General features: G+C 34.9%; 3 protein-coding genes across 3 annotated transcripts; 1 reads left to right on the top strand and 2 right to left on the bottom strand.

Annotated features, from left to right (window-relative positions):
- The first annotated feature begins 301 nt into the window (after window positions 1-301).
- LOC142504433 (uncharacterized) lies at window positions 302-4,743 on the top strand. Its single transcript, XM_075617301.1, has 7 exons — window positions 302-396; window positions 2,001-2,061; window positions 2,226-2,327; window positions 2,855-2,958; window positions 3,082-3,253; window positions 3,392-3,514; window positions 3,836-4,743. The coding sequence occupies exons 1-7, from the start codon at window positions 302-304 to the stop codon at window positions 4,481-4,483; spliced, it is 1,305 nt and encodes a 434-aa protein (XP_075473416.1). The 3' UTR covers window positions 4,484-4,743.
- Window positions 4,744-7,022: 2,279 nt separating this feature from the next.
- LOC142555325 (transcription factor TGA2.3-like) lies at window positions 7,023-13,455 on the bottom strand. The gene is made up of 11 exons (XM_075666147.1): window positions 13,125-13,455; window positions 12,884-12,987; window positions 12,700-12,776; window positions 12,409-12,609; window positions 10,121-10,198; window positions 9,964-10,023; window positions 9,778-9,855; window positions 8,539-8,596; window positions 8,176-8,447; window positions 7,647-7,892; window positions 7,023-7,348 (listed from the first exon to the last, which is right to left on the bottom strand). The coding sequence occupies exons 1-11, from the start codon at window positions 13,226-13,228 to the stop codon at window positions 7,202-7,204; spliced, it is 1,425 nt and encodes a 474-aa protein (XP_075522262.1). The 5' UTR covers window positions 13,229-13,455; the 3' UTR covers window positions 7,023-7,201.
- A 1,473-nt stretch (window positions 13,456-14,928) lies between these two features.
- LOC142504432 (uncharacterized) lies at window positions 14,929-15,618 on the bottom strand. The gene has a single exon (XM_075617300.1). It carries the CDS (start codon window positions 15,616-15,618, stop codon window positions 14,929-14,931), a length of 690 nt encoding a protein of 229 aa, XP_075473415.1.
- Window positions 15,619-21,230: the final 5,612 nt, after the last annotated feature.

Below are 21,230 nucleotides of genomic sequence, written 5' to 3'. Positions count from 1 at the left end.
ATAGATACTATATTAAATTAAAACTTACTGATATTAAAACTCATGAATTTATGTCACAATTTCAACTATATGTACCTATTTGGACTCAAAAAATACCATGAAACTGAAATGATAATAACATGTGGGGTCAAGAGGCTCAAACTGAGTTTTCCAACACGAAAACTGATCCTAAATTATATTTGATGTCTAATGTGATAATCCAAATATTTTGGGAGTTTTAAAATTTTATTTTTATTTACAGACTTGTATTGATATTATTTTCGAATTATGTAAGTAATAATAATTTCGGATATATTGACTAATGCATTATACAATATCACTCGCCTCCTACAATCCTTTCCCAGATAAACCTGAGGATCAACTCGAGGAAGACGAGTCGGAGCAGTTTTGGGGCTGGTGAATTTCGAGATTTTAGTTTAAGTTTAAGCTTTTATTTTATTTGTAACGTTTCCACATTAAATTCGATCGTTTTTCGGTTATTGGATTGTAAAGACATTGTTATTCATTTCAAATTATGATATAAACTGATTTTGGTTTATACTGTGTTACGAGGTTGGTTATTTTCAATTGTGTGTGTGAGAACCCGAATTTTCAGCAGTAGCTAGCATTTTGCAGTAGCTAACAATATTCAGCAGTAATACAAAAATTTCAGCAGAATCTAACAATTCCAGCAGCAATTAATATTTCAGAAGCTGGTATTTTTTCAGCAGATATAATTCAGCAGCAGAAGAATTCAGTAGAGCGATATTCCAGCACACAACTACTGATTCTGGTTATGACTTGTAACTGAAGCATTTAACATGGAATAAAGGCTGTTAATGACACATAATGACATATTATGGTCATTAATTGGGAGGCTAACAATCAGAATTTTGCCTATAAATAACACCCCCAAATCTCTGAATTGGTGTTACACAAATCTTGAGTTATCACTTGAAATTCGAGCTAAGAGAGTGCTATTTTTGAGCATAAAAATCTAGTAGAGAGAGCAAGCGGATTCCAGACTTCAACCGAAAATTTCTAGCAAAGTACGGTAAGTGAGCTTATGTATAAATATCTTGAAACCAGTTTGATAATTCTGTTTTGAAGCAAAGTATATGTATTTGTGATATCTGATTTTTGAAGCACTGAAACCTAGTGAACTAATGGTAGGAATATATATTCTGAAACATTCCTGATTACTGAATTCTGATTACTGATTACTGGCCTCACCCTTTAGAGGAGAGAACATATAGGGGACTGATATCATTTTAGCCATGAAATTCACAAACATGCTCAGTGCTTGCTTGCTAAATTTTAAGTTCTGATTTATGTTCTGAAACCTGTTATTCCTGAATATCGATTCATGTTCTGAAAGTAAGAGTTTCTGTATATTATTTGTATTACTGTTTCTGTTGAAAATTGTTTTGAAAACTGGGAATTATTCCTGTCCCCGCTTATTGAGTGACGACCAAATCACTCACCCACCAAACTCATCTCAGATAAGAACAAAGAAGAAACATTAGAAGAAGAAGATCAAAATCAGTTTTGGGGCTGGTGAAGAAGACTGTTGTTTCTCAGTTCTAATTTATGTTTTTCCGCTGCATCTGTTAATACATTTTTTGTCTTGTTTTTACATTTCCGTCATAATACATTAGTTACTTGAGTTTGTATCAGACAATGAAATTTTCAGTATTATGAATAAAAAGACTGGTTTATGAACTTTTGTACTTCTTAGACTCGTTGTTTTCAAATGTAAATTTGAGAGCAACGCCGGTGTCGACTAACCACGTCCCTGAGACGTGACTGTGTGATTGCTAAACAACGTCGGTGTCGACTAACCCGGTCTCGAAGCGTGACATCTCAGACTTAATCTAAAGATCTCTTTTATTATTTTGTATTTTCTTGGTACTACGATACAAATATAAAATAAATAAATAAATAAATTGGTTCATAATTAATTAAATAACCCCACACGTCCTTTGGCAGTTATTATATAAAATCTCCAAATTTTGTTTAAGGTGCCATCAGTCTTCTTCCCTTCGTCACCAGCAAAAGGTGCAAATCGGCAACCGCTTGTTTGTACTCTAAGACCCTGCTCTTCAACAGCTAGATACTCTCAAGTTCTTGGAAAGAAAATAAGAAAAGATATTACTTATGGGCATAAGAAGAAAACTGTATTCTTTAATGAGAAAAGGCTTCAACACTTCGAAATTCAAAGGGACTCTGAATTTGGTGATTACTAGATTGGCAGTGTTAAAGAACCCGCGCAAGCTCGGGGCAACGTCGCATGTTCCGACGTCGTTGAATTCCTTAACCTCCGCTACCATGAGAGAGCTCTTCTAAGGGTAATATATTTGTTTATTTTGCGACTCTGTAGTGTGTTGCTAATGCTTGCAAATGACATTAGTTTTCAGTGTCTTCCTATACTCTTGATACACCCTTTTGATGCGAATGAAAAGACATTTATAGCTGATATTTTCTTCTTTCATCGGACGTATGACCCGTTATCTCATGGAAGAATTGAGCTTGTTGCTGGACTCAAATTCTACAATGATTAGATTTTTGTATCATTCTATTATATATATCATCTCCTGATTACACGTCGTTCATCGTCTCATCTCACGAACCAACGGACTTTTATTTTTTGGATTACTATGTCCTAATATGGCATCAAAACAGGGGTATAATTTGATAACTTGTGGTCTAGTTCATCGAACCGATCTTGTCTGCATAACTTTTTAAGCTGTTTCTACCTAATGTTCAATCAGCATGTACACTCGAGTCTTGGATTCTTTTGAGACGAGTGGTTTATTGATATTTTATGGAATTGTATAGTCTGATTGTTTTTATTTTTTTATGTATTGATATGCAGGTTGAGCAAGTGATTAAGGAGCAAAATATGTTGGATGTGTATGCCATGTTGGAAGGATACTGTCATTTGTTGATTGAGAGAGTCAGCCTCATCGAACAAGAAAAGTTAGTTTTCTTCTCTCATCTGTTTTCTTGATTTCTTAACTGCCGATTGAGAATTTTGTTGCTCGAAATCAAATTTTCTTTTCCATTCTTCATATATATTTCAAGTTTTGTCGTTTCATGCAGAGAATGTCCTGATGAAATTGTGGAAGCTGCATCAAGCTTGATTTATGCTGCTTCAAGATGTGGTGATTTTCCAGAACTTCAAGAAATTCGCAAGATTTTCTCCTCTCGTTATGGGAAGGATTTCGTGGCTCGGGCAGTTGAATTACGCAACAAGTGTGGTGTGAATCCTAAGGTATATATACTAAATATTCGGCCGAATTATAAAAATTTGAGTTGTATCGTTGTCACATGTTACAAGTACTTATAGTTAAACGTAAACAATAATCAATTTAATATTCTAGTTCGTACATAATTTGTTTCCTACAAACAGATAATACAGAAGTTTTCTACAAAAACGCCAACCTTGGAGAGTAAAATGAAGGTGCTTCAAGATATTGCTACAGAAAAGAACATTGTTATGCCAAACGAGACGAATGCTCCACCGATCGTACTGGTAAATTAGCTAATCTTTCAACTCAATAATTCGCTCAAAATTACGCGCGTAAAATCTTTTAAAAATGAGTTGAGTAAATATACTGTGAAATTACGATATTACTGAAAACTCGAAATCATTAATTCTGTGTATACGGACAAAAATATGCATGCTCAAGATTTAAAAACACTATTTTTTTAATGAGAGCTTTTTGCAATTTCGAAATTTCAAAGTGTTAGTATATCATATATGCAATTACGTCGCGTCTCACACAATTCTTTTCATCTGTTTACATATTAAAAAGCGTCAAGTTCAATAAGAAACTTTAATCTGAATTTTCAGAGTCTATCACCCCATCAGAAAGATGAAGATTCAAGAAAAGGGAATCGGCAAAACAACTCAAAAAGACATGATGATGTAGAAGAAGCAATGGATTTCACAGAATCGCCAAAACTCAGGGTAAAATACAGAGATGTCGCTCATGCAGCACAAGCGGCATTCGAATCCGCAGCATACGCAGCGGCTGCCGCCAGAGCTGCTGTAAAGCTCTCTCGATCTGAATCAACCCATACTGACGACCAAGATCCTCCAAATCATCAGCCAACAAAATTATCATCGGCCACATTTCATCCTACTCGAGATGAAAAGGATTCATTAGAAGATAAGCTGAAATTTGAAAAAGTTCACCCCATTCAAAGCCATGATTGGGTACCTGAAACTGAGAACAAAACAGGCTATAAAAGGTCCTTGTCTGGTACAACTGCGGATTTAGAAGCTGAAAACATTAAGGAAATGGAAACTTCGTCTGAAGAGGGAAATATTGATTCCAAGCCACTGGCAACAGAGGTAGTTTTCGATCAAAGTGATGATGAAAACGATGAAGTTACCGAAGGGAGTGGCAACAATTCAACTACTCCTCTTACTACAGGACTCTTGCAACATAATGGAGAGCTGGATTTAAAACCGAGCCAAATTCATCAGCATCTGTGACGAGAACTGAGAGTTCAGGACCTCTGAACATCAACCGGAGGCCGATTTCTGTGAGGAATCAATGGAGACAGGGAATGAAATAAAAGTTTACTTTCGAGAGAGAGTTTACGATTACTAAAGGTTGGAATATCAACATAATTGTTGAGTACAATTTAGTCTGGATATGCCTAGTGTATTTGTATATGCTCGATTGAGTAATACATTTGTTGGAAATTTGAATAAAAATTATGTCTCATGAATGTGGGAGTGTCTTTTAGCTCCCACATTCTTGAGTTAGTTGTGACTCATTATTGTGAAAGTGTATTTTGACTTTCCACATTCTTGAGTTAATTGAAGAGTTTTGGCTCTTCATATTCTTGATTTAATAGGAAGATTAATTGAGTTAATTAATCTTGCATGACCCTTCCTCATTTCAAACATATGAAAAAATCTTATTTCTTTCAAGTATTCTCTTGCATGCCTTAGCTTTTCATTTGGCCTCCGTTAAATTTCGGTGATAAAGTAAAGGTACGTTTTTAGTTCGCTGTAGTGGTGCCTCGTGCTAGGTTACTGCTAGTTGTTCCGTTATATCCTGGGAAACAGACGTCCAAGTACATCCTTGAAGCACATACCGATGTGACGAATCTGTTTTAAGGACATTATATTTCATACAGGCCTTGGTTTGTTTTATCTTAAGTTTTTTTCTACTTTTTTTCTTCAATATATTTTTCGCTGGTTTTCTGTCAATATATTTTTGTAATATACCATTCGATATATCTTGCAACAACATTTTCTTTACTGATAAAAAAAGCTAGCATTTGAGAATTGAACTCAAATTTTTTAGACAATCTTGTAGAAAAGTCCAATGAAAGAGAAAATGCAATACCAACTTTAATTAAATTCAAGATAAACTGACGGGAAAATTTGTATGAACTGAATATTTGCATTTGCTGCCAATTGGAAACAATTTACAATACACTATATATCTACTTTCCACTTGTCTTCGAGAAAAATGACCACCATCAAAGTAAGTTCCGCATAAGACCCTTAACATTATAAATCCCCAATGATCCGAATTTGAAAGCATCAAACACAAACAAGAAATGCATGAAACACATGGCAACTTGTGTAATGAATTGGATTATTGACGTCCCATATTCGTTGATTGTTTACACTGTACCAAAACGAGTCTTTCCGACGTGTTTATATCCTCGTAGACACGTATACTAGGTAGCTTCCTAGTAGGTCACTCATACTAGAATTACTCCAAGTCAAGCACGCTTAATTTTATAATTTTTATGTGATGAACTCCTAAAAAGAAAATGCACCTTGTGATATGATTAATGCACCTATCAAATCTTTTAAACACTTCTCAACAGCAGAGTTCTATATCTAAATAGTTTTGGAATCTCTCTCATTCTGGTATGAGATCAGTTCATTCATGTTCTTTTCCCTAGAAATCTACCAGGAGTCGCTCATTGTCTATGCAACCTCATAGCACCAGCGATCACCCCGTCCTCTTGGGCCCTGAACGTCACATATCCACCAGTAAAGACAATCGGAATTTGGAGCATTGTAATCAATATGATGTCTCCTATACTGAGCTGAGGCGGCAAGTCAGGAATTTGATAGCTGAATATGATGATGGTGTTGACTAAATACTCGGAGCCCGGAAACAAAGCCCTAATCACAGGGCCATCATCGCATGTTTCGCAACCAATATGGTGTTTATAATTGGCCTGGAAACCAGGAGGAATGTGCTTCTCCTTCTTGGATGATTAACTTGTGGGGAGTAGCTGGTAATGGGACTGGGGTTCTATACCACAAATCACTCACCCCAGAAGAAAACCGAATCAAGTATGATCGTTCATAGAAAATTTTACTTCAGCTCACTGCGCTCATGTTTTGTTAAGCCCTTGACAAATTCTCTATTGTCATGTGGCCACTGCAGGAAGGAAGAAGAATCACAAGGGAAGAACATACAAGCGAGCCAAAAATTCTGGGTGATTGTAGGTAATTTCAATAGACAAATTCAAAGATTCCGAGTTGAAAACGTGTTAATAGAAGCGCGAGGCATGGCTTATAAGTGCCATAGAGCCAAGGCGCAAGGCGAGTTGGGCATCCAATTGAAGTGAAACACCACCCTAGAATGATTAACTCGAAATATCCTCTCAGAAAATTTAGTAAGATACAACCCAATATATATTTTGTAGATTATCAAAGAGGAGTTAGAGAAATATTTTTAATATATCATCGGGAGTATCGGATATTTGTTATCTTGCAATTCACTGTTGATTTATCATCTCTACATCGAAGGTGCACTTACAAGTGGCCCCGGGCCTTTATGGTTAAGGCACAGGCTTGGTTGAAGACTGCGGCATACCTTGTGTCAAGACACAATCGCAGACCCTCCACTGGTCTTGAGCCTAGACGCACGCCTTGCGAGCTTTTTATTACTACACATCTACTATACTTTACTCTTAGCATGCCGAAAGAGGGTAGTTCTATAACATAAGGATACATTTTACTATACTAGCATGAAATCATAGGCAACATAATCCCAGATAACAAAATTTCACATAGGAAACTCATCTTAGACATAACCAAAAATAGTTTTTTTAAAAAAAATAAAAAAGAAACGTACACTAGCAACCCGGGGTTCCATTGTAGTCAAGAAATCCTAAACAGAAAGATTAACGTACATAAGTCGTATCTGGTGAAAAGAACACAAGGAAGAGTTCATTCCCTGGGGCGTGCCCACCACAAAGAACTCAGGGCCCGAAGTCTTGACTTGTAATCATTGATGGCCAGAAGAGCACGAGCAGCTTGAAGGGTGGTCAAGATTCGCTGCAATTGTTGCAAAGTTTGCTGTCTCAAGATATCAGCCTGTCAAGTATCAAATACATAACCTCTTAACGTTTGATAAATCGGAAATACAGGTTCAAAAATGTACTCAAGTAAGCGTTCGAACGTTGGACGTAGGATTTGTAATGATGAAGGTGGGTGATAATTCTTGATTTGGGATTGGGTTTGGGGTTAGACTTGCCTCTTTTAAAAAATATTACTCATAATATTTTTTAAAAAATTTGTTCGAGTGGGTTTTACCCCCCTTACTGGATCCATGATCATAGATTCATGATTGCTGCATCATTGGAAAACCATATGTAGGATAGATTAATTGTACCTGATGGAGGAAATTTTCGAGTGCAGCGAGTTTGCTCATGGCATTAGACATTTGTTCCATGTAATCAGAAACATATCCAGAGTCACAAGGTGTTGAGGAGATGGAGGATAATGTATCGACGAGTGTTTGTTGCAAAGCTTCCATTCCTTGGGATAAGGCATCCTCAGCTTGTTGAGAAGATTGCTGTAAACTTCGGATTCCCATCAATTGTTGTTCGGTTAATGGCTGAATTTGCATTTCAGGTATCTAAAATTCCAAAAACTGAACGGGTTAGAACAAATCAAGACTTGCCACTTTGTACACACAACAAAATTATGGAGTTTTCTTGAGCATATTTTCCCACGATCCTAAAGCCATCTATTAAAAAGGTTTTTTCAACTCATCCTAGTTAGAACACATCATAAATCATACAAGTAAGATTATGTTTCGCCCCACATATCCACTGCGACCTCCCTTTACATTTCGTCGGAAAAGAATGTCAGAACAAAATAAATAAGATTCCAGACAGATAAACTAATAGTTGAATCACCTTGAGAACTTCGGAGGAACGGAAGCCTCCTAACCACATGAAACACCTTTCAGTAGGAGCCTTCCACATACCAGAGAGCATGTGAAACACATCGGATTTCGCACCTACACTCTTCAATCTGAACACTTCATCATAATGGGACATCACCGCATCAACAATAAGCCGTAGTTCACTGTCTCCCACGTGAGAATTCACAGCCGATCTCAGATCCTCTATCAGGTTTCGATGTTCTTCGCGCCATCGAGCATATTCCATGTCAAATGCCAAAGCCCCTACACAAAGTATAATTGCATCGCTTCTAAAAAGTAAGGAATTGTTTTCATAATTGATTGAAAGATGATATCATTTCACAACTTTACCAACCATTTCCACTGTTAGAATGACTATGATCTCCCGTGAATCCAGCCGTAGCAAAGATGCCCTGCATTTAAATATGAAGGCGTTGTGTGATGGAAAATATAATTTCCATATTAAATTGATTTTCCAAATATAATCTTTTTCTGGTTGATTTGATTGAGTATAATATTTAATTATGGTTTTGCTTTTCTAGATAATTATGTTAAGATTTTATTGTGATATAATATCTTCCTTATGTCTAATTTCATTCTTGATAAGATTATGTGGAATATTGGATTTTACTTTTCTAGATATTATATTTATGATAAAGATCTTGAAGATATTATATTATTGATTTAACTCTTGATTTCTTTATTTTGTAGATTTCCTTGTGAGATGAAGTGAATTATAAATAAGAGAGATGAAGATTAAAAAGAAGTGAGAGAGTTTTAGTGGAGGAGTTCACGTGTAGGATTTTCGTGGAGATGATTTTCTTGGGAGCTTAAAAGAAAGAATTTTCGTGGGAAAAATTCAGAGAGTTTGTGTGTAGAATTTTCGTGAAGTCGAAGTGTTTTTCGTGGGAAGTTTTCGTGAAGAGTTATCACGTGAGAAGATTTTCTTGGAGTTTTTAGTGAGTTTTTCTTGCGGCTTCTTCCCCCCGGTCAATATTCACTTCTGTGTGCACGTTCAGAAATTCAGAGAAAACCCTTATTCGAGAAACGTGCTGTGAAGAGGGTGATAGAGTGTTGCTGTGAATGTTGAGAACATCTGCGGACAACATCTGAGAAGAAGTTGACCGAAGATTGCTTCTCGTGGATCTATTGTTTGGCAACACGTTTTTGCTTTCTTGTTATAGTTTTATTCTGGTTGTTTGTTTTAGAAAGCATTTGTTTTCTCAACTTGTTGAGGAAATTGATTTTTGTCATAATCACTAGTGTTAGGTTTTTGTAAACGATTAGAGTTTTTTAGTGATTAATTTTTGCCATAAGGCACCGCACAAGTATTTATACTTGTACATATTTAATCTCGTCCATCTGTTTATTTAAAGTGAATTTGTGTTCCAAAATATAATATTCCGCTGCATGTTGTCCGAGATGTTGTAACATCTGGCACAACATTTAATTCTGATAAAACACGAATTTACTATTTTAAATCATATTCTGATATTCTTATTATTTCGATCGTCTGTCGGACAAAATAATCCTAACATTGTGTATAATCAATTTTATTTTGTATCAACACATTGCATATGACAGAGAAAAGCACCTGCTGTCGAGCTCGTTTCAACTCCTGCTCTAGTTGGGTAAGCTTTTGTCGGCTACTCTCCAGTTGTTGAACATAAGCCTAAAACACAAAGATTAGGACAGGGAAATAAACCTGATCCCGAGCTTTTCCCTACTTAATTGAACTCTTGTTCATAAAGGATAATAAATTCAATAGATTAACGTATACTTTCTTCCTAATTCGACTTTTCTTTGCAGCTTCCCGGTTCTGAGCCAGCCTACGAAGTACCTAGAAAAAAAAGAGCAACAGAAACAAACAAAACAATCACTACAAAGTTACATTCTATATCAAATGAAAATGAGACAACTGCACGTAAAAAATCAACCTTCTGCTCTCCAGTTTTTCCGTCAGAAGGGTCAGTCGAACCCAAAGTTGTCAATATTTCGTTATGGACTCCAGGGAACTAAAAGTACAAACCCAAATCAAAATCATCCCCATCACCATAAATTTCAAGGCAGCCACCTTTTATTTCAACAATAAAAAAAACATGAAAGAACAAAAGCTTCCCTCAGGCCTCACAAAGAAAAATGTTATAAGCTTCCTGTTAAGTTCTAGTTCATGGAAACGTTAAATAAATCCACAACATAACTTCGATAAGAAGCAAGCATAACATGCTCCAGATTCAAGTTTCATCGATTATCTAATAGTTTTTTATCCTTGTCTTTTCGTTCTTTTTTTCCCTTGCAATTTTGAGGAAACAAACAAATATGCAACTAGAACCCAAGTGAGACACAATATAACACCGAATGAATACACTGTCAAACTGTAAACATACATGGCCTACCAGATCTCTATTGCAAGATCTCAAGAACCCTACATACTTATTGTCGTAACCAACAGCTGGTTTGGTCTGCATAAACTTTACTATTACAACCATAAATCGCTACTTTGGAGGAACATCATTAACTTCAGCTACAGTAATATGCTGAGGAGCAACAAAACTGGAGCTGCGGCATGATGCATCTAAGAATTTTATTATAAAAAATGTAATTTCGAACACACTTCAATACGAATTGATTTACACCACCAAACAAATGAAAAATCAAAGCTTGGCAAATTGAGAAGTTAGTTTTTTTAAAGAATTTCTAAGTGATTCCTCTGCCATCGTCAACTCAAGAAAATAGTAAATGCAGTCAAACTTTAGCAAGTCCACGCATTCAATAGATACTCAACATCTCATATCAAAATGTATACGGGTACAAAATACTCGACAAATATTGAATTTAACTTCAGAAGTATCAAGATTATAAAAGAAATGTAAACTAAAATCTATCATACAAAGTTACTGGGGAGCAAGTAAATGAATAGAGGGGGAGATTAAAATATTCAAGAACTTGGATGAAATATTATTTTTAGCTTCATCATTGCGGGAAGAAATTCGCATGTCAAGAACAATATCTGGGTAAATATTAAATTCCAAACTCGGTCTAAAAGTTTTGGAAATTCAATGTGCATAATGGAGATGGAAAAATGAAAGGATGCTCAGTGAAGAGAATTTGGAAAATTAATTGGCCGTAGGAGACGAAAAAAGCCCAGAGGCATGGATATGCCTCACACTATGCACAGATCATTTAAAGCCTAGATATAGAGATTATAACAATGGTCTCCTCGCATCAGGATATATATATATATATATATATATATATATATATATAATAAATATTATCCTATATTTTGTTTCAAAAAAAAATATTATCCTATATTTAATACACACACCAATCATATGTCGCTTTTTGAAAAATAGTACCCTTCCGTGGACCCCCACCATGCCGGATATTATAAAAATAACGTCACTGACTACTGTATCAACATAATTCATACTTAAATTTAAAAATAAAATTAACATAAAAATAAAATTTTTCACGATTCAAAATAGATTAGAATTTTATCTCATAAAACATAAAATTGAAATAATTTTTGTATTATAAAAAATCAGTTGTTAGAATAAATTAATCTTTAATAACAACGGGATTGTTATATCAATTATTGGAGTAACACTTTAGAACATTAACAACTGAAATTTTATTTTCAATGCTCAAGTATATGAAAAGAATTCAAGCTCAAGCTCGAAATGTTTCTAAGTTTGATTCATAAAATAGTTTAGTAATCAAATTTCACTCAAGTTCGATCAATTATGACTCAAGAAATCGCATTTAATTAGAAAACCAAATGTATAATTGCATGCATTTACGTTCGATTAGTAAATTATTAATATATATTAGTGCCCCGATCTACTTGTATAATATTTTTTTATAATTTTATTTTAATTTTTTATAATGATATTTAAATGAAAATTAAAATAAAATTATAAAAAATAACAAGAGATTAAAAAATAAATAGAAAAAAAAAGAAATTAAAATTGAATATACAACTTTATATTTAAAAAATAAACATTTTATCAGCTAAATTATACACATACATTAAAATTTTAATATTTTATTAATATATATAGAATTATTAAAACAATTTATAACACCAAAAAGTTAGTTTTAGATTTCAATTAATTTAAGAAAAAATAACTAATTTTGATCAATTAATTATAGGAGTCGTTTAAAAGAGATAAAGCTAGGTTTTTGAAGGCTAAGGCACTTTCCCACGTGTTAGAAAAAAGACCTGATTTTTTTCATCAGTGTCTGTAGACGCATCAGTCTGTTGGCTGTGATCTGCCACCACGCCGGAGTCGCCCCAGTTCTCAAAAGGCCCGTTTCCCAAAGCTCCACCGCCGCCAACAGTCATCATTCCTCCCTTCTGCAACATGAACTGGGCTGAGTCCACTCCTCCAACTGCCGATCCCATTTCAGACGAGCCCAAACTCTACAAAAAAAAAAAACACACACACACAATAACGAGCTAGAACACCAAACCTTGTGTACAAATGAAAACAAGATCCTTCGGAAGACTTACAGCGTTGACTCCACCGAACTGTAAGTTGTTCGACAAAACAGAAACACTGCTCGCATTTGGATCATTGTATATTGAGTCTACAAATAGCAGAAAATAAGTTTCTGGCTAGTGGTTACCATGAACGAAGAAATAGAGAAACAATTTGAAAAATGAAACCATGTTTAGAAACGAAGAACAATATTACTTATTGTCAAATTAACAGCATGATCAAATGGACCATTTCCAGTTGACTGCTCGAGCTCCCCGAGTTCCGGAAAACGGGTACCACTTCCACTGCCTTCATCAACTCTACATACACATATGCTTACAGTTACAACACATAACACATGAACATAGAACTAAACGATCCAACCACACAGAAAACCCATGTCGAAAAAATCAAGCATGCAACTTTTACAGCAAAAACCAAAGCTTCAAACATGCACCTGTAGTAAAATGGTGAGTTGGAGTGACAAAAAAGATCATTGTTTGTGAGAGACATAGTGTGGTGAACTGAAGTTTTGAAGCTTTGCATTTTTCTTTCACACATTCACAGCATGAAGTGATATTCTTAACAGCGTCAAGATCTCCGCGTGTGAAACACAATACAACACCCGGAGAACGGGAGAAGGTATGAGAAGTTGGAAAAAGTATTGAGCAGAAAGGAGAAATGACAGTGATAAAAGAATATACAAGGAAAGGTTAAAAAGGCAGATTTTGGAAGCAATCTATTTCGACAGAGGATAGCGTACCCAAGTGGTGTCGCTTTTTTTATATCTATTATTAAATTTAATTTACCACCCCACAATGGAGAAGATAAGAACTTTGGCGACGCGTGTGAAATTAATTATAATCAATTAATTAATATATTTAGAAAAAAAATTTTCTTCCCATATAAATATAATATATACTTAGATAACGTGAGAATTTATACTAATAAAAATAATCTGCGCTCTTGCTAGCTCTACCACTTAAATTTCCTACATTTATGCTTTGTTTAATTTCCACAGTGTCATCAGACAGACCCTTTTCCAGTAGAGTGTACCACTTTGCCCCAACAAGTTGTACCCTAATGTGCGTGGAACGTGGAACCTACAGTTTTGTCGTCATTAATTTTATTTATGTATATATATATATATATATATATATATTATATATTTATATATGTTTTATAAATTTTATAGATCAATTTAATATGATATTTGTGTGTGGAAAAATTGTTATATATTTTTAAGTAAATTACTGTAGAAACTCAATACATACAAAAACTGTGAAAATTGGAACTCAACCATTTATATATATATATATATATATATATGTACACCTCCAACGTGAGGAACTCAATACATATGAAAACTGTCTGAAAATTGGAATATCTAAATCCCAACTGTTCTAATTTAACGGTGGAAAATAAAAAAACATTGGAATGCGCACTTGGATCAACCAACTTCTTATACATTCATTTCAGTTTCTATTTACCCCATATATGATTTTTCTCTATGCGGGGAACACCAACAACTTAAATGCTACGATATGCCCTCATAAATACTATTTTGTCTTAAAGGACGTTTAATTTGTTACATGATCAATTCACTGTTACTGATGAATTTGAGGTTAATGAGATGATGTGGTAGAACCTTAAGTGTGTGTTGATGTTGCTAAAGAAGAGACATTATAATGTTTTATTAATGTTATTTATAAATTAAAATAAACATATTATGTAGTTATAATGGAATACAATTTTTTTTTGAGTAAAACTCGTAATTTTAATGCGAAGAATCGTCAATTAAAATCTTAACCAACCAAACTGAAAATTCTCCATTCATCCACAAAAAGGATGAGGGAGAATAAAAAATAAAACGAGCCAAATAATGGGCAACTAAATTAGCCGACCCTCGCACATGAATAACTTCGGAAATAATAGAGGTCTGAATTCGATCTCTGATTTCTGCCACATAAGAACCAATGTAGCTAAGATTCTTTTGATTGATTGTGATTGCTTGCACTGCCAACAGAGTCTGATGCCACTTGAACATCTCGAAGATCTTTCTCATACAGAAGCTTGTTTCATTCCCGGATCGCTAAAAGCTCCCCATGCACCACCGATATTGGTTGATTGATTTGTTTTCCAAATGCTAGCAACAACCGACCCTGTGAGCCACGAATCACACCGCACACGCTATAATGATTCTTATCCTTATTCACTGTTGCATCCACATTCATCTTGAGATTGTATGACCCTGGCGGCATCTACTTCTTTTCCGGATTACCCAACTCAGCCTGAATAACAATATTTTCCTTCTTTTGAGCCTTTATAAAATCACAAATCATTGCGGAACTCCAAAAAACAATATTCTCAAACTCCTCTTTTGACAAATGTATTTTCAACCACATGCATATCTCTAGAGAGCTGGTTTGTATTGCTCCCTTCAAAATATGGGCAAAAGGGGAGTTCTTCCATAAGTGTTTTATCGCGGCACAGAAGAAAAGAGCGTGGCAGGTTGAATCCATAGGATAATTACATAGACAACAAGATTCACTAACCGGGACATGGTGTCGAAACATGTTTGGATTAGTAAAGATACAGTCATGAGAAATACTCCACCAGAATACCAGCACTTTAGGTGGAACAGAAAGACTCCATATAAACTCCCACCAAGATTCGATATGATGTTCCGATTGGTGCTCCGGTGGGGAGAACAAACCACGTTGAAAACGACACCCATCACACACTATATACTTGCCTTTGGCATTGAACCTCCAGAAAAGAGAATCACACTCTCCTGTCGGCAGGATTGGGATCTTAAGGATTTCGCCCGCTACAAATGGATTAAATCTATTAGAGATTAAATTTACATCCCACGCTCCTTGATTAATTAATTCGTTCACAGTAGCCTCATTATCCCAATCACCCAGCGGCTCACCAATCTTTGACTGCATGGTAGGGATCCACTTCTCGTTAAAAATCTTAATAGAGTTTCCATTGCCCACTCTCCAAATCAGTACACGCTCCAGAAGTTCTTTGCTACAAAAGATCTATCTCCATATATAGGAAGGATTACCACCCAATCCCGCTTCTAGCACCGATTCGTGTCTGAAGTTTCGACCTTTGAGTATTCGGGCAGCTAGGGAATCCGGGAAACGGATGAGACGCCATAACTGGTTGGCGAGCAAGGCCCGATTGAATTCAGTCGATTTTCTGAAGCCCAGGCCGCCCCGACACTTTGGTCTGCTTAGAAAATCCTAGGACTTCTAGTGCATTTTCCGCTTACCCTTATATAATCCCCACCAGAAATTCGCACATTCTTTTTCAATATCCTCACACACCATAGAAGGCAGTCTGAAGCATGATATCGCAAATGTGGGCTGGGCAGAATGGTTAGGGCTTAGGCTTGAAGAAACTCATGGTATGTAAATAGAGTTTTCGAAAAGAAATGAACAAAAGTTCAGTAGGTGTCCTAGGCTGGTCCAAGGGTTTGATGGGATTGAATTGGGTTGTATATTGTATGATTAGGTTTAAAGCTTTGGTTCAAGTTTGGTAAGGTTTGATTAAGTTTCGAGTCCATACGAGTCAAAACCGGGATGTGCGTCTAAGTTTAAAACGAATTGGTAAATTAGTCGAGAAACTTAAGTTTATGTCTAATAAACATTTAGGGGCATATTTTAAGGTGCTATGTTAAGTTTGGAATGATTTGGGTCGTCGTTTTAAGCTCTAAGAACAAATTTGGAAAGCTAGGGTTTCAGGGGCAAAATAGTCATTTTACACCTGAAAAATGTTAGACGTCCTGGCAGTGCCCTGAATGCTATAATAAATATTAAAATTTTTATTTTAAATATTTATGTAGTTTTATGATAAAACGTTAATGTTAAAAGATATGTTGCATGCTTGGTTTAAAAGAAAAATAATTTATATGTACATGAATTTTTATAAGTGGTGAAAATATGAAAAGTTGAAGGAGGTGAATTGATTGTGACTAATATGATAATACGGTGATATGTAAGGCTAAGGCTCAGTTGACGGGTGAGAGTGTCACTGATGTTCCACCGCCCGGTACTATGGTAATATGTAGATGGATCCATCGATCTACAGTTAATACGAAAGTTACAATTGAGGATCTAAATTCAATAAAAACTAAACGTATACGTATATAATGAAAGGAAATATGATATGATATGTTGAAAGGAAAACGTTAAAAGTTTATGTTCAAGAAAAACTACTTTATTAAAAGTATTTTCATTGTTGCTTGTGAATGTATATGTATTACTTGCTACCATGGTTAAGGTTTGCTGAATCAATAGATTCACTAGCTGTGATCAATGCAGGTGAGCTTGATATTGATGGAGGTCTTGCTGGTTGAACTAGCTGGACTGAAGGTGCACACAATTCAAGGATCATCGCTAGTTTTTCACAAATAAAATTATGTTAACATTTAAGCTACTTTAAAGATTTTATGACTTATGATACTTTTGAGAGATTTTTGAGAGAGTGTTAGTGCTAAGTTTATTTTTGAAATAATTTTAGTTTAGGTTTGTTGACGTTTTACGACGTTATGCTTTGAATTATTTTCTTTTGGATTTTTAAATAATAGTTGGTTAGTTTATTTTTAAATGGTGCAAAGTATTCATATTTTAAATGTTAGTGTTTCGGCCTAATGAATCAGGAAAAAAAAATTTCTAGTATTTTTTAAGAAAAACGAATAGTGGACGTTTTAACTATCATCTCAATAAATCAGTATAATTTATTGAAATTAAAATCACATTCCAAAATAATAAAACAAATTTATCTTGTTAAACATAATTTTAATAATAATAATGTGATATTAATACAACTAATAAATCGTAATTTTATTAATAATAAGAATTGGTTAAAAATAATTATTTTTATTATAAAAATAGATATCAGATTTCATGATAACTGCAACATTTATTTTTTTTAAAATACCATTAATAAGTTGTTCTAATATACAAATCTTATTTTCATTTTTCTCGTCTCAATAAATTAATATAATTCACTGAAATTAGAATCACAATCCAAAATAATTAAAAACAAATTTATCATGTTACACGTCGTTTTTTTAAATAATAATAATGCGATATTAATACAACTAATAAAGATATTTTAAAATTTTATTGAAAATGAGAATTAGTTAAAAAATTATTTTAATGATAAAAATAGATGTCGGATCGATAATTATAATAGAAATATTAAGTATAAAAAATATTAATTGAATCGGAAATATGAATAAATATTTAAAATATATAATCAAAAATCAACAAAAATGATAGACATGAATTAATTGTGGCGATGAAAATAAAAACCAGCAGACCAGCAGCACTCTTTAAGAAAACAGTAGACAAAAAGAAAATCAGAAGCTACTGGTCTAGTAAAACAAAAGCAGTAGAAAGAATAGAAAAACAGAATCAGTAGAAGATGTTGCCTAACGTGACTACTTTAAATGTTACCGTTAAAATTACCAAGTACTAGTATTAATTGCAGCATTAAATACTATACGGATTCATTTAATTCACTTTACCGAGTTTAGTACAAAACAGTACTGATTGTTTTATAGCTTTTCTGCAGGAACCTTTTTTTGGTAATAAAGCTGACTCTATCAGAAATCTGAAGACATCTTCTGATCATAAACGTTGAACTCAGTCGCTTATATATACATGGAACAAACCCTTACAAAAGAGAGAACTCTACGCATAATATCTTTTCAAGGATCAACACTATTTCACTCAACGAGATAACCTCGAAATTCCTTGATAACATTGAGTTCAACACAAAGAAAAGTAGCACACGCTTCATAGCAAATATCTGATCTTTTGAAGATCATTTTGTGCTACTGATTCTTACACTCTTCACAATCGTTTACAACACTTATACTTTATCAGGAAGAGCTTGTAATCTGAAAAGAGTCTTTTCAGAAACTTTTGTATCACGTACTTTTTGAGTCGAGTAACTAAGAGTTTCAGTAGGCAAAGGTGTAAGTCATTCTGAAGTGGGTGTGTACAAGAGTTGTACTGTAATATCCAAAATCTTTTAGTTATACCTTCTGGAAACAGGAGAAGGGGAGATGTAGAAGATTTCATCTTCGAACTTCCATAAACAACTACTGCCTACTGTTATTATTGTCTTTCACTTACTTCATCAGATTGTTTCCGCACCTATAATTGTAATCTAGGTGAAGGTATACGCAACAAGATAAACTACTATCTCTAACAGGATTTTAGTACCTCATCAAAAGAAAGGAAAAACGAGTAGAGTTTATTCACCCCCCCTCTAAACTCAACTTCGATCCTCAACAATTGGTATCAGAGCAGGTTATTCTTGTTCGTGAAAAACTACAACAGATGGCACACTTTAGCAAGATCCCTATGTTCTCTAAGGAAGATTTTGATGATTGGAAGATTAGAATGCAAGCTCATCTTGCAGCACAAGATGATGACATGTGGTATGTCATCACAGATGGTCCATTGAAAATATTAAAGCCTAACACAGTTGTTGCTGTTACTGAGGGTGCACCGCAGATGGTTGAAAAATCAAGAAGTGAATGGACCAGCGAAGATAAGAAGAAGGCCAACCTTGATAATGTTGCAAAGGATATATTATATAAAACTCTCGACAAGAATACCTTTAGCAAGATTAAATGTGTTCTACTGCAAAAGATATTTGGGAAAAGCTCATCCAGATATGTGAGGGAAATGAGCAAACGAAAGAAAACAAACTATCTGTAGCAATGCAGAAGTTCGAAAATCTAAAAATGAAAGCTGGTGAAACTCTAAATGAGTTCGATGAAAGATTCAGTAGCTTGGTAAATGAGCTAACAACTCTGGGTAAAGAGCATAGCAACAGAGAAATAGCTCTCAAGGTGATGAGAGCCTTACTCAGAGAATGGGATGTAAAAACAATGGCTATGAGAGTGTCCAAAGATCTAAACAAGTTGGAACTGCACGACTTGTTTGCAGACCTGAAACCATACGAGTTCGAGCTGGAGGCAAGAAGTGGAGAAGAGCCCTCAAGTCTACCTACCAAGGCTCTTGTTGCTACTGCTACTGCTACTACCTCTTCTACTACTTCTACAGCTGTACCTCAAGCATTACCTACTGTGATCATTGACAGTACATTGGAGAAGACTGCTGAACAAATCAGTAGTGATGCTATGTCCTTGTTTGTAAAGAAATTCTTTAGGTTCATGAAAAAGAACCATCGAACTTATCAGGGTCCCAATCGCAACTTCAAGAAAGATTCACCATCTGGTGATACGGGATGCTTTAACTGCGGGAAAATAGGTCACTTCATTGCTGATTGTCCTAAACCAAAGAAGGATGACCAGAAGAGAAAGGATCACAAGAGGAATGACAAAAAGTCCAGAAGAATTCGAAAAGCAATGATTGCTGAAGAAAGCAAATCCAAATGGGCGGACTCCAGTTCTGAGTCATCTGATTCAGAAAGTCATTCCAGTGACAGTGATGCAGAAGAAGTTAAATGTCTCATGGCAAACACTGATTCAACCTCGGCATCTGGGGAGGTATTTGATTTTGATTCTAACGAATTCACACGAACTGATCTGGTTAATGCATTACATGACATGGTAGAAGAGTATTCTAGACTTTCTCAATCATTCAAAGAAGTTAAGATCGAAAATCAGAACTTAAAGGATCAGAACAGTAAGTTAACTTGTTTGCAAGTAGACAGCTGTAATGATTTACAAGTTGAGATGAGTAAATTAAAAACGGAGAATGAAAGAGCAAAAGCAGATTACCAGAAGATGCTTTCTGAAAACCAGAAGTTATCACTACTGGTAAATGCTTGGAACAAGTCTTCTATTTCACTGGAAAAGATGCAAGAGTTACAAAAATAATCTGGAGACAAGAGTGGTCTCGGATTTTGTAATAATGAAGACACCTCTGAAACAAATACTAAGCCAAAACTGGATATGTGCAAAGGGAAGTATATTCACTTTGTGAAATCCAGCGTGGTACAGAAACCAGAAGTACCTACTGCTTCAGTAGAAAGGAATGTAAATCAGATGAACAGAAGAATGCACTATGGTCTGGGTTATGTTAAACCTAAGGAAAAAGTTGACCAGAGTTCTAGAATCATGAGTGGATTCAACTCAGGAAGACAACCTCCTATGAAGGTTAAAAACTACCAGTACTATAATTCTAAACCTGTTCAGAAGAGATACAGGCTGGACAACAGAAATAGAAGGGAAGAACAACATACTAGGATGCACAATGTTAAAAACAACAGACCCTTTGTTGCACACACTTCCATGGATACCCGAAGTACAAAAATTGTACAAATGTGGGTCCCCAAAGGACTGATAAGGCTTGGACCCAAAAAGATTTGGGTACAAGATACTAAAATTTGTGTTTGTAGGAACAGCAGAAGAAAACAGAAATCAGTAACTCTACATGGTATCTGGACAGTGGATGTTCCAGACACATGACTGGACAGAAAAACCTACTCTCCGAGATAATGAGTTGCACTGGACCAAAGATAACTTTTGGAGACAATTCAAAAGGTAAAACCATGGGTAAAGGTA

Source organism: Primulina tabacum, chromosome 9, assembly GCF_025594145.1.
Source record: "Primulina tabacum isolate GXHZ01 chromosome 9, ASM2559414v2, whole genome shotgun sequence".
Taxonomy (NCBI): Eukaryota; Viridiplantae; Streptophyta; class Magnoliopsida; order Lamiales; family Gesneriaceae; genus Primulina; species Primulina tabacum.
Note: the sequence above shows the minus strand (reverse complement) of the source record. Positions and strands in the feature narration are given on the sequence as shown.

Bases quoted from the DNA above. Each gene is read 5' to 3' on its own strand.
- LOC142504433 (XM_075617301.1), top strand. From the start codon at position 302: ATGCATTATACAATATCACTCGCCTCCTACAATCCTTTCCCAGATAAA. The intron at 2,328-2,854 runs GTAATATATTTG...ATTGATATGCAG, and splicing joins ATGAGAGAGCTCTTCTAAGG to GTTGAGCAAGTGATTAAGGA. The intron at 3,254-3,391 runs GTATATATACTA...TCCTACAAACAG, and splicing joins AGTGTGGTGTGAATCCTAAG to ATAATACAGAAGTTTTCTAC.
- LOC142555325 (XM_075666147.1), bottom strand. From the start codon at position 13,228: ATGTGTGAAAGAAAAATGCAAAGCTTCAAAACTTCAGTTCACCACACT. The intron at 12,777-12,883 runs GTAATATTGTTC...TGCTATTTGTAG, and splicing joins TGCTGTTAATTTGACAATAA to ACTCAATATACAATGATCCA. The intron at 7,893-8,175 runs GTGATTCAACTA...TTGGAATTTTAG, and splicing joins GTTCCTCCGAAGTTCTCAAG to ATACCTGAAATGCAAATTCA.
- LOC142504432 (XM_075617300.1), bottom strand. From the start codon at position 15,618: ATGCAGTCAAAGATTGGTGAGCCGCTGGGTGATTGGGATAATGAGGCT.